We start from the raw sequence: 15,507 nt of genomic DNA on the forward strand, positions 1-15,507 counted from the left end.
ACAAGGCATGATGGATCCATGTTCTCATTCTGTTTACGCCAAATTCTGACTCTACCATCTGAATGTCTCAACAGAAATCGAGACTCATCAGACCAGGCAACATTTTTCCAGTCTTCAACTGTCCAATTTTGGTGAGCTCGTGCAAATTGTAGCCTCTTTTTCCTATTTGTAGTGGAGATGAGTGGTACCCGGTGGGGTCTTCTGCTGTTGTAGCCCATCCGCCTCAAGGTTGTGCGTGTTGTGGCTTCACAAATGCTTTGCTGCATACCTCGGTTGTAACGAGTGGTTATTTCAGTCAAAGTTGCTCTTCTATCAGCTTGAATCAATCGGCCCATTCTCCTCTGACCTCTAGCATCAACAAGGCATTTTCGCCTACAGGACTGCCGCATACTGGATGTTTTTCCCTTTTCACACCATTCTTTGTAAACCCTAGAAATGGTTGTGCGTGAAAATCCCAGTAACTGAGCAGATTGTGAAATACTCAGACCGGCCCGTCTGGCACCAACAACCATGCCACGCTCAAAATTGCTTAAATCACCTTTCTTTCCCATTCTGACATTCAGTTTGGAGTTTAGGAGATTGTCTTGACCAGGACCACACCCCTAAATGCATTGAAGCAACTGCCATGTGATTGGTGGATTAGATAATTGCATTGATGAGAAATTGAACAGGTGTTCCTAATAATCCTTTAGGTGAGTGTAAGATACACGTTTGAAACAAAATGACACTAAAATGCAAAATAAAATGCAAAAAAAAATTGGAGTTGCACATCCACCATGTTTGTAGTTTTTTAACACTTTTTTAAACACTATTCGTGCTTGTAGTTCTAATCGAATCCTCGTCCAACACTCAATGGGTTGTGGGCAATATTAGCCGTTAGAGTGTGTATGAATCTGCACTTCAGACTCTAACCGGAAAAAGTAGACCATCCGGCTATCTTTTGAATACTCATTTCAACATACTATGATCTGGGACACTAATTCTAATTTCTAATACTATTTAGGACGGATATTATGCGAATTGGGATGCATGAGCTTCATCAGCTGGTCATACTTGAGTCTCCTCTCCATGGACATGGCACAGATGCTCCTCCAGCGGCGGTCCAGGCTGCGTGTGGCCTGCTGGATGGAGTCGCACTCCGCATCCGTGGCACAGGCATCACAGTCGTGCAGCAGAACCTCACACAGGTTCAGCACAGACGCCACACCCGTGCTGTGCTTCTCAATGTCTCTCTGCAGCTCCTGGATGAACAACAAAAACGAGTTTTTTTTCCGAAGTAAGCGCATAAACTTAACGGGTTTATTTTTGAATGCATCATGTGTTTTAGTACCTGCTGTAGATCCAGTTTCCTCTGGATCTCCTGGTAGTCGCAGGTGTCGTAGACGATGGGACGGGACAGTTCGGTCTCAATGTGGGCGAGCCACGTGCGCAGACTATTCATGTTCTTATCCAACTGCTGAATGGCCACTAAAGTCTCCCGTAGCTTCTTCGCTCTGAATAGACAAAGAAATGTTCACCTTGCTCACACATTTGTACACAAAATCAACATCTATATACAGCATACTACTTTAAACTAAAAATCTTTTAATATTCAAACGTATATTACATATCATTTTAAAAACATGAGGTAGGGAGAGGTACAGTAATTGCACACAGTGCAGATTTAAACCTGCATCTCCCTCATGAGCACCATGGCTCAACGTGACTGGACAGGTGCTCTCCAACATTTTAAAGTCATTTTGAGTAAATATTGATAAAAATAGTGAGGATAACGCCAACCGAGCCACAATGCGGTGTGTGTTACCTGGCCCCAATGAGGTCGAGCAGGTGCTGCCAGCGTTCGTTGACTTTACCGAGTTTGTGTTCTATGTCAGAGGCTTTGCTCTCGTGACTGGCCAGAGCTAAACGTTCACCCAGCTGTGTGAGCTCATGCTTATTCTCCTGAGCCACCGCCACCTCCTCCTGATAGTCCTGAGAGACAGTGACAGAGACATGGACAAGCATTCTTTAAGTTACTATAGTTATAGTTGATAAAATTCAGTTAAATTCTAGTTGCTTTTGAAGGAGTGGCTATTGTTATGCTGTTATAAACACCCCATACAAAAAAGGGGTTACAATGGAGTTTCCTCCAAAACACACCATATGAGTTACATTTGTTGTAAATACTATATTAAGCATTAGGCAACACTAACTTTCTTAAAACAATACAGTTAAATGAAATAAAATAAACTTATATATAATATAATTATATCATTTATTCTAAATATTATCATTTCAATAAAATATAACTTATAAAATAAAATATACACTGTTCTGGTCAAAAGAAAAAGTCACTGTTTGGATTTGAATAAGTAAATGCTGAAAAGTCTATGATTGGATCATTTTTGCAGTGATTATTATGGTTCTAGCATGTTATATGTTTGGCAACAGTTCTTCTAACTCTGATTGATGGAGTGTGTAGCTTTTCATTTCTCAAACAGCCGTGTAGGAAAACACATCATGGCCATATTCCAGGAGGACAATGTCAAGGTTCATCAGACTCAAATTGTGAAAGAATGGTTGAGAGGGAGCATGAAGAATGAATGTTCATATAACATGCCAGAAACATAATAATCACGGCAATAATGATCCAGTCATAGACTCATTTGCCTATTTAAATCCAAACAGACTTTTTTTGGGCAGGGCAGTGTATATTTTATAATATATATATATATATATAATTTATTATATAGTATTATATATATAATTTAACAAATTTAACAAATAAAATAAAATAAATATTTTAGTGATGAGCATAACGAAGGCAAAGATTTGATTAAACTGTTACCTTTCGTAGTTTCTCAATCATCTCTTCGATGCTGACGTCTCCATTCTGGGATACTTTGCTTTCCATAAGTGTCAGCCATTCACACAGCTCCTTGTATTTATCATTGAAGATGGCCCATTCATTCAGCTTCTCACTCACCTGCTGTCTGCGCAGACACAACTGCGCAGACACATACACAAAAACATAGGCTTTAAGTAATTACAAATATGGCTGAGCATTTAAGCTTAATTTAGGTTTAAATCAACCAGTTTAAATCAAATATTTAGCCACAGCGTCTTTCTGTATCTTCATAATGTGCAAAACTAAAGTGCAAATAAACGCACTGTTACACACTGTAGCCCAAAACTACTTTAAAGAAAAAGGAAAATATCAGACCAGAGCATAATAAAAAAAAAACAGCATGAGAGAAGAGTTTCTGACGGTCTGTATAAATCTACAGTTAACTCTGTCTACTGAGATATCAAACGTACATTCACATCCTGTGGTGTCTCAGCTCACGCACCGGATGCCACAAAGAGCGTGCATAAAGAAATCATACTTGCTTTGCATTCGAGTTTCACTTTCAGCCAAATGCTGGTGCTTGGCTACTCTCTACTAACAAAAATAATATATATATATATATATATATATATATATATACACACACATATATACACATATATACTCTGATGCAGTAATGTTAGAAAAAGAGAATGTAACTAAAGCTGCACAGCAAATATCTACCTATGATGTCTAAGAGAGTTGCCCTTCATGATTTGAAGATCTGCACCAACTCACAGGCATATGTAGTAAAACAGCACCACCTAAAGGCCAGTGTACCTGGTGACAGATCTCCTCCCACTGCCGGTGCAGGAGTTCGGTGCGTTCCTGCAGCACACGGAGATCCTCTGGACTGATGTAACTGCACAGAGACTCTCTCAACACAGTCAGATGGGTCAGATCCTCCTTCCAGCCGTCAAACTTGCTCTCCAGATCCTGAAAGGAATGTAAAGTTCATTTCCCCTCATTTCATTGTTACTCAGTTCCACGTGAATCTGAACTTTGCATACCTTGCAGCGCAGTTGTTCAGACTGCAGCTCCTCGTGGCGATCTGGGAGCGTCTGGGAGAGCTGTCGTTTAAATGCTCTCAGTTTCTCCAGAGATCCTCCGATACCTTTTTCACATCTCTCCCAATCCTACACAGAGTTTGAATCCAGTCAAAATGCTTTATGTACATACAAAAAGTACATATATCACATTCTGAACAATTATAGTATCATGCAGTGACCTATCATTTGAAAACTAATGTAGTGACGTCTGATTTACAAACAAATCATTCTTGTGAGCCGATTCTATGCAATGATTTGGTCGAACTCAAGTCTTTGGTACAACACTGAACAATAAATGTGACATTTGTTCAAGAGCAAAATTAAAGGTGTATGATATGGAACTATAATAAAGCAATATTTGACAAAATTAGTGTGACAGCATTAAACACCACAATTATCTTTACAATAAACTAAAACTTTGTAATTTATAATTTTTAAATTGAACTAATAATAGTGAAATATAGTACTATTTAAATGTATTATTGTAGTTATTATAGATTATTATTGTTATTATTTAACTAATATTTATATAAAAATGTTTATTTATAGTATAATTTATAATACTTATATTTATATAGTTACTATAATTATTTTAGATTATTTAGTAACTATACATTTACTTAGGCACAAACAATAACATAAAAAAATGAAGTGGAAGAACTTCTAGGAACACTATTGGGTAATATTCAGGGTTTTTATGACCAATAAATGATGACTGCGATAAATAATTATAATTTTCCATAACTGGTACAGAAAAAATATTTTTTAGGATTTTATTTCCAGACTTGGAAATTACAATTTAAAAATTCCCTGATATTTTGAGGTTTACCATGATGTGGATGACTAAAATGAATACAATTTTGGAAGAATCTTTTTAAAAGAAAAAAATCACTAAAATGATCCGGACAATAATGACTGCAAATGAAGTCAACAGGTGTTGCGGTGACATGAAGAGCTCTACCCTGAGCAGGACGGCCAGCTCCTTCTTTTGCTCCTCCAGGCAGATGTTGGCGTGTCTCCAGCGCTCCTGTATGTTGAGCAGCTCGTCCTGTAGAGCCGCTTCGGCCCGTGAGTCAGCTGACAGAAGCAGCTGTCGTCCTGCCTCCACCGTCAGGATGTAACTGCCCTGCTGTCTCAGCAGAACCTTCTCTCTCAGCTGCAGAACAACAGAGCATCAGCCATCACAAAACCTCAATCTAAGGCCTCGTTCAGAAAGGTGTGCGTGTAATGATAATGTGTACGTACATCTGATATGTTTCTATGAACAGTTTAAAAAGCGTCTGTATGCACAAAAATGTTTCTAAATGCATCCCTCTTTATAAATTGCCGTTTATTTTTAATTCAAGCGCTACGTGAGCAAGCCATTCAATTAACCTACAGAATGGCCACAAATATCTATTTATGGTACGGTTTATCGATACTCATCATCAAACAAACTGAAGGCATGGCATGTTTGCAGCTCATTTGCGCATAAAATTATATTAATGCGTTATTTTAGCATCACTGAGATACTATTATAGTTTTTAAAAGTTTTCATTTTTAATTAACATTTTAGTAATTTTGTTGTGTTTTTGTCATTTTATTACGTTGTTTAAAATATGTCTATATAGGTTTTATGAATTTTTATTTCAGTTTTAGAAATAGTTATTTTTCTACAAGTTAAACTAAATGAAAATGAGAAAATTTGCTTTGGCAACTAGCTAAAAAACAAGATTTTTTTTATATTTTATTTTATTTCAATTAATGAAAATGTTTTTATGTTTTTAGTTTGTAAACCATAATATCCCTGCTGCCTATTTATCTTCACATTTTCATAAATTATGTTGAATTTTGGCACTCATATACCAGTAATTAAACTAATTCAACATCATTTATAAAACTGTGAAGATAAAAAGGCAGCAGGGTTATTATAGTTAAGTAAAACTAAGGCTAACACCATTTTTTTTTTAAATTGTGTTACTTGAAATAATATAAACATTAATTAAAATAAAACACTCTTCAGTTGGCGTACACATAATAATAATAATTTGTTACATTTATAAAATGTAAAATAAAATAAAAAATATATATACAGTATATATTTATATCAGCTAGTTGCAAAGGCAGCATTTTCATGTACTGTAGTTTAATTTGATAAAAAAAAAAAACTATATAGACTTTAAAATGAAAACAGAAACTATAAAAATAAAAAAAACGAATTTAAAATATTAATAAAAACTATAACATCTAATGTGTAATTATTTTCAGTACCAAGTATAATTTATTAAAGGAAAAATAGTAGTATATGTTAGTATATAAAATTGTTATTTATTTATTTTTTATTATTATTTGTAATACATTTTTATTAGGTAAAATAAAATAAAACATTTTTGCGTTTTATTATGATAGAACAGTTAGCTGACAGGAAGCGAAGTTGGAGAGAGAGAGGGGGACGGGATCGGGAAAGGTCCATGAGCCGGGACTCGAACTCGGGCTGCCCGAAGCGCAACTGCGCCATATGACGGTGCGCTGCCCACGAGGCTATTGGCGTATTTATTTATTTATTTTTATAAAAAAGTGTTAGTTGTGTGGTGTGAAGGAGACTTATGAGGTTCTCAGAGGTCAAAGGATATTTACCTGAACTGCGTCCAGCATGGCTCGTGCCTGCTGTAGTGGGACAGGTGCGCCCGCCTGCAGGGTCACGGCCTGATGGGACACTTCCACCAACCACTTCCGAAGCTTCTCCCCCATCTCCCTGTAGCGCTGCCACTGGCGCAGGAGACTGTCTATGATGCCCCGTCGCTGCTGTGCGCGCCTCACCACCCCCTGCCACTGGTTACTGAGCAGAGCCAGCTTCAGCTTGAACTCATCTCTGAAAACACACTCGCCGTGAGTTTCAAATGAAGTATGCTGATATCTTGCATAAGCACATTTCGGATGACGATGTCCCTCACCTGTCGTCCACCTGTCCCTGCTCCAGCATTCGCTGTCCATCGCTGATGATGGAGTGAAGGATCTGCTGTCTGCTGAACATCTCTGCCTGAAACAGCTATAACAAACAAACACAGCTTTGTTTATTCATATTGCTCCTTTATTAGGATCTAGACAAGACTTGAAACAACTAAATGTCTTTTGTATGTCTCAGTTCACAGCTCACCTCATGAGCTCTCTGTTGCTCCATCAGGCTCTGGAAGTTTCCAGAAATCTCCACGGTAAGTTTCTCCTCCGTCTGCTCCAGGAACTCCATCCACGTCTCACACTTCTCCAGAAATGTCTGCTGTTGTAGTATGAGGGCCTGAAGTTTACTGAGAAGACAATTTACATACTTTAGAAGGTCAGCACACACTTGACATTATCTTCTATAATATATTGTATATTTCCATGAAGGTCTTTATATAAAGAGGGGGATTTAACCCTATAAAGCCTGTATCATATTTAATACACACATTTCTAAGGCCTCTAAATGTTAAACATGATCAAAACCTGTTGTACACAATCTACTACATGCATTTTGTTGTTTGATTGATAGTTTATGCTTTTTTTATAAAGTAACAAAAGGTCTTTCAGTATAATTGTAAAAGCGTCCACCTTCAGGTCGTGATACACGTGTCTTTTTGCTGTGAAATATTTACTGTTTTTATCAAGTAAATGTAAGAATAACTTTTATGTTGTTGCCAATATTTCAAGAACTTTTACTGGACTTAAGCAACTTTTTTATAATGTTTATATAATTTTAAAAACAATCATGTTCAAATGTATCAAATATGATACATCAGGCTTCTGAGGAACATTTATTTGTCTATCTCTCAATCATCAGTGCATTCAACGCAGTCACCTGGAGGAGAAAAAATAAATCTGTGGCCACAGTTTTGCAATTCATCCCCTCAGTTTATAAACCGTACTCACAGATTCTTAAATTGTTCCCTTGGTTTTAACAAATCGCGCCCACAGATTAATAAACAGTACCCACGAATTTCTAATTCTTGCGCTCATATTTGTAAACCGTACCTTCGGTTTTTCAATCCATACCCACAAATTTATAATCCATGCTCTTTTGCAATCCGAAAAACATGGAAATAATATGTGTTTTTGTTTGATTGGAAATGTATTTGCTGTCCGCATGTTTCTCTTCACAAGAAATTAATTCATAAAGCGCACCATCGCATGAAGAAAAAACAGCAGAACTCTTGAGAAATGAACACAAAGTATAATTAATTGTATGGAATGTGGACACACACCAGCAGAAACATAACTTGGCACCTATGATCATTATTATTATTAGCCTATTATTATTTTACTATATTGTCTTTTGAATCTAAAGTCAATGTAACCAATAGGTGAGCAATAGTTAAATCAGTTGGCACAGATTTCTAAAATGAGGGACAAACCACAAATTGCGGGAACAGATTGTGAAAGCGTGGGTACGGATTATGAATTTGTGGGTACGGGCTAAAAAAAACGAAGGTACGGTTTACAAATCTGAGCGCATGGATCATGGGTACGGTTTATTAATCCGTAAGTGTGATTTATTAAACCGAGGGAACAATTTAAGAATCTGTGAATACGGTTTATAAACTGAGGAGACAAATTACAAAACTGTGGCCACGGATTTACGGGACTTTTCTCTCCTATAGGAGACTTCCCCGGCTCCGTAAAACTGCATTAAATTACCTGTGACAAAAAAAAAGAAAGAAAAGAAAAAAGAAGAAAGAAAGAAAGAAAGAAAAGAAAAAAACTAAGCAATTAAATATTTTCTTTCTTAAACATTATTGGGAGATATAGTGACAACTGATATTTGTATGCATTTTATTTCAGTAGTCTGCTATACCGTTATAAAGATCTCATTGATTTACATTACAAGCTATCAGAATTTCATCCTTAATTTTTTGGTCATATAAATATCAGTAACTGCATCAAATTGTATACTTTTTGCCTGATGTATCAAGTATGATTATTTTAGAGCTTGTCTAAATGTTCAATAAATTGTTTAAATTTAATTTAAAACGTATATATTTTTCTGACTATTATTTAATACGTCAGGATTTATAGGGTTAAGAACGGGTTCTGAGAAGGAAGTACTCTTTCTAATGAGCTGGAGCTAACCTGAACCTCTCAGTGGTCTGAGCTGAGGTGGCGGACCAGCTTCTGTTGAGGTTCTGCATGCGTTTGATCTCAGAGTCGTTGAGAGGGAGTCTGTAACCCAGTTCACTCAGTCTCTCCAGATCAGGAGACATACTGCTGAACTTCAGCATTTGTTTCTGCACAAAAAACACAGCAAAAACACATTGGTGGTCAATCAATATATTGGCCAGGCCAATTTAAGAGATTGCACACTTTCCATTTTCTGATTTTCTGTTATTTTGAGGGGTTTTTTTTTTTTGAGGAAATATTGTGTAAAACTTTCATTCAATTTCTTAGTACATCTCATTTGCTATGATTCAATTATTATGCATACTACATATTTATGTTATTATAAAGTAAAAAGTGTGAACATACATATTTCTTATTATTACTATTTTCAACATTTTAGAATAACAGTAAAGTCATCAAAACTATAAAATGCAACACAAATGGAAGTATTATAATTAGTGACAAATGTAGAATATAGAGTATTTAAGCATTCAGATCAAAAGGTCTTTAACATAACAACAAATAGTGTCAATTTAATCCAATATTTTGTCTTGGACCTCCCTGACCCTGGGTTATTTTGGTATTATTTATATACTACTATAGTATTTATTGATATTTTAATTTTGCTTTTAATTAAATTTTTCTTGTTAATTTTAGTTTACATTTTAGTATTTTTTATTAGCTTTAGTCCTTTTAATTATTTTTTAATATTTTTTTTTGCTTTATTTTTATTTCAGTATTTCAGTCATTTTAATGCTTCAACTTCAACTTATTTTATTTAATTTAGTTACCAGCTATTTACATTTTTCATTGAATATTTATATTTTATTTCAGATTTATTTCAATGAACAAAAATTATTTTAATAGTTTTAATTAACAATCACAACACAATCTCGACATATTAGCATAATTGATCCATTCCGGCTTGCATACCTTGAGTTCCTCCATGCGGTTCCAGATCAGTGACAGGTCAGAGGAACCGTTGGGATCCTGGCCTTTCAGAACCTCTTCAGCTTCCACGATCCAGCAGGACAGAGAGTCCAACTGTTCGTTAAACGTCTCATAGTCCCGAACTCCAGCCTGGGGAGAAAAAACAACAAAAACCCTCAGTACCGGACACTAAAGCGCTCTCATACGGCACTGAAGCGCTCTGGTATTTGTGATCCTCTCCACTCACCTGCAGCGCCACCTGCTGTCTGCTCAGGCTCTGCTCCACGGCACTGAGGCGTTGGGTGAGGGACAGGTGATCAGACTGGATGGAGGCCACAGCCGATGTGTCCACCTGCTGTTTGAGCTGCGCTCCCAGCTCCAATAAAACCTGCAGAGACGCCTGGATGGGAGCCTGAGAGCGCAGCAGCTCCTGAGGGAACATGAGAGGAAAATGATTCTACATTCTTAATCAGGGTGAATATAAACATAAAACTTTACAGGAGTAGTTGCTGTTCAGAATTCATGATTAGTGCACTAGTACACACTTTAAAGACCATTTCTGAATTCTACAGTGGTGGATTTAGAGCTAACAGATACAATTATATCCCTGGTTTCACAGACAAGGCTTAAGCCTAGTCCCAGACTAAAATGTATGTTTAAGATGTTTAAACTGAAAGCAGCTTGCACTGGCATATTTTATAATATGTCAGTGCCATTGTTTTGTCTCAAGAAGCACATCATTAAAGTTTTTTTCAAAGACACCTTTATAAAGCTACTTTTATAGACGTGTTGAACTAAGGCCTAATCCTGGCTTAATCTAAGCCCTGTCTGTGAAACCAGGCCTTGGTCTTAAAAATGTTGTAGTAAATGTTGAGATTAACTTGAACTAAAATAATAAATTATGTAGAAGTTAAATGATGTCTATAGCACGGACAACAACGTTCGAAAGGGGGGATTTGTAGCATCTGGACCAATCAGACACACATAAATTATTAATTATATTTAATGAATAATCCAGCAAACTCACTCTCCCAACAAAGGTCTAAGAAACTTCCCCCAAAACGAACATCCCAAATGAAGCTAACACACTGGCAGAACCCGGTGTCCTGTTACAGGACACATTAAGACTGATAAGACTTTTTACGACCCCAAAAGGAATTTGCAGAGAGTTGTGACTCTCTTAATTCTTGCTGAGAAGGAAAAATAAACCCTTTTAATCCTATATATTCTATATATAACCACTAATTTTCCCATCTCATGATATTCCTTTTATGTGGTTTGGCCTATGCACTCTTTTAAACTCTTTTGGATTAATGTTTCAGACCTGCATACTATGGTTAACCAAAATCACGTGTAGCATGTGTCTCTATAAACTCCAATCTTCGTTAATTTACATTACATTTTGCTAACTTTGTGACACATTAGTATTATAAGAATCTTGAAGATTTTTTTGTTAAACATCCAATCAAATTACATGTTCAAAGGCCTGCTTGAACAAAGGGTCCTTTTTTTGTCCCTTTCTGAAATGCTGACATGAAGATGATGCTGAACTAGAAGTTTCTTAGGTCCCCCAAGCTTGTGCCAGGCTGCGGCCTTGTCTTTCCATTCACCAAAGATCCTTTGACTCCCACTGGCTCTCTCTCATCAAGACCACTGGAGCCTCAACAACTTGCATCAGGACAGTTTAATTCAAATGCGCGAGACATGCAAGTATCAAACTTAGTCTCATTATTTGATACATTAAGTATCCTTACCCCTTTTTAAGAAGGGCGTGTTAGAACTAAACTGATGGTTTGCTCAAGGTTGTTGATCTGCTGAATTTCAAACAATGCTATAACTTCTTGCTTTCCTGTATTCTGCTTCAGCTCCCTTTCCCTTGGTAAACTGTATGCATGTATGTATGTGTATGTTAGAGTAGTTTAAGTTAATAGTCTAGTTAATAAAATCTTGTTCATGTCACACGTAAAGTTGTCCTTGTTTCAAGCTCATATACTGGAGTCCCTAATCATAGATTTTGACTACTTGCTCTTAGTAGTACTGTAAAATAAGAAAGACATTTCCCATGCCCCGGAAATGTACATTTCTTAGAATTAATAAACAATTAACACTGAGTGTTCACAGCACAAACAGGTTAATTGATTGTAATATTAATTTACGACATTAAGTTAATTCTATTAACCGATCCAAATATTCATAATCAATTATAACAAGTTATTATTGATTATTAATATTTCTTAGAGCTAATTTGCTACATACTCATATTCACATGCACACACAGACAGGCAGTCTGAGTTTCACTCACAGCACAGTCTTGAATCCAGGTGGACACTTCCTCCTCAGAGATGTCTTTGTGGCTGGCTGTCTTCAGCATCTGGTTTGCTCTCTCCTCGAGTGTCTGGACGCTGGAGTCACTCTGTCCATAAAGGTCCTTATAGCTCTGCCAAAGCTGCAGGAGACCCTTACTGCTCTTCAGACGCTCCACGATCTCCTCCTGTAGGCTGTTCCACCTGCATACCACACACAGAAAACATTGACATTACAGGTTTAACTTCATTTAAAGATTACCATTTTAGTATGCCATGCTATTTACATGTTTCTACATGATCCTTTCAAAAAGTACTACCATGATTAATGTTCAAAAATTGTCAACTGAATTGTCCTTTTGGTACAATAAAGACATTTATAATGTAACAACATATTTCTATTTCAATGAAATGCTGTTCTTATTAACTTTCTATTAATCAAAGAATATTAATAAGCTAGAGATGTTTCTTGAGCAGCAAATCATCATATTAGAATGATTTCTGAAGGATCATGTGACACTGAAGACTGGAGTAATGATGCTGAAAATTCAGCTTTGTCATCACAGGAATAATTTACATTTTAAAATATATCAAAATAGAAAAGAGTTATTTTAAACTAATACTATTTCACAGTATTACTGTTTTTACTGTATTTTACTTGTATTTTAGTTCAAAATAAATTCAGCCTTGATAAGCCGACGAGAAGAAACATAAAAAAATTAAAGCTGCAAGCAGCATTTGTCGGGGTTCAAGCAGTTAAGGCCTTTAAGGCCTTTAAGCACAAAAGCATCAAAAGTGATTAAGTTTTATTTAGCAAGCATGTAACCACTGACATAATAGATGGAAAACACCATTTAGAGCCAATACAGGCAATGTACCATAGGAAATGTATGGTTTTAAAGCTTTTTAACAGTTATAACGCCACCTATGGTCCGATCTCCATAAAATTTGGCATGCTTGTTAATGATGTTATGTCACATAAGCTCACCAATTTTTGTGAAGTTCTGAGTTTTCATTTAGGATTAATAGGCTTTTTAATGTATTTTGCCACGCCCATTTTCTAAATTACCCTGTTACAGCCACCCAAATGCAAAAGTTCAACTTTGTTTTAGATAATTATTGATCTAGAGAGTCCAGAGAATTGTCCTAGACTGGTTTGGTTCCGATCGGGCCAAAAACCAGGGACTAGTTCGCAAAAGTAGGTTTTGGACAAAATTCGAAATAGCAGAAAATGTTTCCTGCCTAAATCGAATTTGGAGATAGCCATTTTGTCCGGCTTGAGCCCGGGATCACAGTGGTGTAAGACACTTGAGTCTAGGACAAACGGCCTATGAGTTATGAGCGATTTTGTACTTTTGGTCGCTGTAGCGCCACCTATGGACCAATCGGGGTCATACTCTGATAGGTTGTCCCCAAATTGAGGCCTACCATCTGGCCAAGTTTCAAGTCTCTAGGCCTTACGGTTTGGCCTGCATGATGCGTTTTACAAATCCTTACAATTACAATAGGGTTTCAGCACTTCGTGCTTGAACCCCTAAAAATATTTTAAACTTTTGACCAGTATATATGAGAGAGAGAGAGATTAAGTTATTGTATTGATAGAAAAGAATGAAATAATAATAAAAAAAACACTGATGAAGCATCAAATTTAGCACCACATGCACCTGGCATTGATGTCTTTTAGTGTGTTGTTGAGAGTGTCAGTCACAGACGGGTGACACTCCTCCAGAAGCTGATGTGTAACTGATCCAAACTTTCTCAGGCTGCTCTCTTGTTTCTCAAGCTCCTCCTGCAGGTTCTAAAGATGTCAGAAGAAAGAAGAGGAGTAATTTTCCCCCTTCAGATTCATAATTTACAAAGTAATAGACAAACAGGAAGTTGATTTACCTGTAAACTCTCCACCTGCAGCCGTGAAGCCTCCAGAGATCCCGTGAGCAGACGGTAGCGGGACACAGAGTAGCGTCCCTCCGTCAGGTAGCCGTTGATCTCTTCAGACGCTTGTTTGTACTGACTCCACTTGTCCTGGAACGACTTCAGGCTGATCTTGAGCTGCCCGATCTGAGACAAACACACACATAAATACATCAATTAAGTTCTGTTCAAAACCTTAATTTACTTCATTTTAACCAAACTCTAAGGCAGCATTAAATTATGGTCGAATTAAAATGAAATACAAATGAAATAAATAGTAATACCAGGTGGTCCAGATTGGCCCATGTGTTATTCAGGGCTTGTAGAGACTCCATGACAACAGCACAAGCCTCGTCTGTCTTGTTTTGGACAAGAGCACAGGCTTGATCCTCCACTTTCTCCAGCTCTCTCTCCTTCTCTTTCACCATCTCCTCCATCTCCTGGTACATGTAAGATAAAACAACAAACAATCTGTTTTGCGGTGGTGGGGAAAGCCACCTCACAGAGGTCACGTTGAATAAAATAAGACAAACCTGACAGTCTTTGAGTGCGTTCTGTACGGAGGATAAATTCTCAATCCTGTGTTTTCTCTTGAGTCGGTCCTCCTGAGCGTTCAGCCACGCCTGAAGACCCTGAACTTTACCCTCATATTCAACCCAGGATGCCAACAAGCCTTCCAGATATTGCATCTGAAACAACAAAAATGAAATGTAACAAATGACACATTTATGCTATTTTTCAGTATAACCTCATATCCCAAACAGTAACAAAAACTGTAGTATAAATAAAATATAATGACAATTTTTATACAGTGGTTCTCAACCAAGGGGGCGGCAGGGTGACTTAAAATTATGTATATTATTATTTATATAATTAATCGAATCATGTATTAAAATAATAATTATCATTATTATATAATTATTAGAATTCACTATTATTATAATTAATAATGACATAATAATTTATTATTAATTAAGATCAATTATTAATCAATTATATAAATTAATTAAAAAAAGTAAATCATATTTTTTCACCCCTCAATAACTTGTTTTTATTGAAGAACATACAGTTCTTTAGACTTATGGAATGACTAAATGAATTATGGTTATTACAGTATATATAATTATTAATAAATGGTTATTAGTAAATTATATAACTTAATTAAAATGCAAAAAAAAAAAATCAAGATTTAAACTAAAATCCTATATTTTCACCCCTCAATAACTATTGATTTTATTGAAGAACATACAGTTTAATCAGTGCAAAGCAATGCGAGATTTCAAATGTTTAATCTCACATTTCTTAAAAGTATACAAACTGTAAAAAATGACAGTCTGAG

General features: G+C 36.3%; 1 protein-coding gene across 19 annotated transcripts in view; it reads right to left on the reverse strand.

The window, feature by feature from the left end:
- syne1b (spectrin repeat containing, nuclear envelope 1b) overlaps positions 1–15,507 on the reverse strand; it is a 138,574-nt gene that overhangs the window by 16,649 nt on the left and 106,418 nt on the right. For all 19 annotated transcript variants that reach the window (XM_079853920.1, XM_079853917.1, XM_079853915.1 and 16 more), the window contains 18 exons: positions 14,702–14,857; positions 14,453–14,608; positions 14,145–14,315; positions 13,922–14,055; positions 12,257–12,461; positions 10,202–10,384; positions 9,958–10,104; positions 8,998–9,152; positions 7,052–7,199; positions 6,849–6,943; positions 6,532–6,766; positions 4,877–5,071; positions 3,877–4,002; positions 3,647–3,802; positions 2,828–2,986; positions 1,805–1,971; positions 1,331–1,493; positions 1,054–1,241 (listed from right to left, as the gene is read on the reverse strand). In XM_079853920.1, coding sequence (XP_079710046.1) covers positions 1,054–1,241; positions 1,331–1,493; positions 1,805–1,971; positions 2,828–2,986; positions 3,647–3,802; positions 3,877–4,002; positions 4,877–5,071; positions 6,532–6,766; positions 6,849–6,943; positions 7,052–7,199; positions 8,998–9,152; positions 9,958–10,104; positions 10,202–10,384; positions 12,257–12,461; positions 13,922–14,055; positions 14,145–14,315; positions 14,453–14,608; positions 14,702–14,857 — 2,939 coding nt within the window. The remainder of the gene's footprint in view (positions 1–1,053; positions 1,242–1,330; positions 1,494–1,804; positions 1,972–2,827; positions 2,987–3,646; positions 3,803–3,876; positions 4,003–4,876; positions 5,072–6,531; positions 6,767–6,848; positions 6,944–7,051; positions 7,200–8,997; positions 9,153–9,957; positions 10,105–10,201; positions 10,385–12,256; positions 12,462–13,921; positions 14,056–14,144; positions 14,316–14,452; positions 14,609–14,701; positions 14,858–15,507) is intronic.

Source organism: Squalius cephalus (assembly GCF_949319135.1).
Source record: "Squalius cephalus genome assembly, chromosome: 20".
Lineage (NCBI taxonomy): Eukaryota > Metazoa > Chordata > Actinopteri > Cypriniformes > Leuciscidae > Squalius > Squalius cephalus.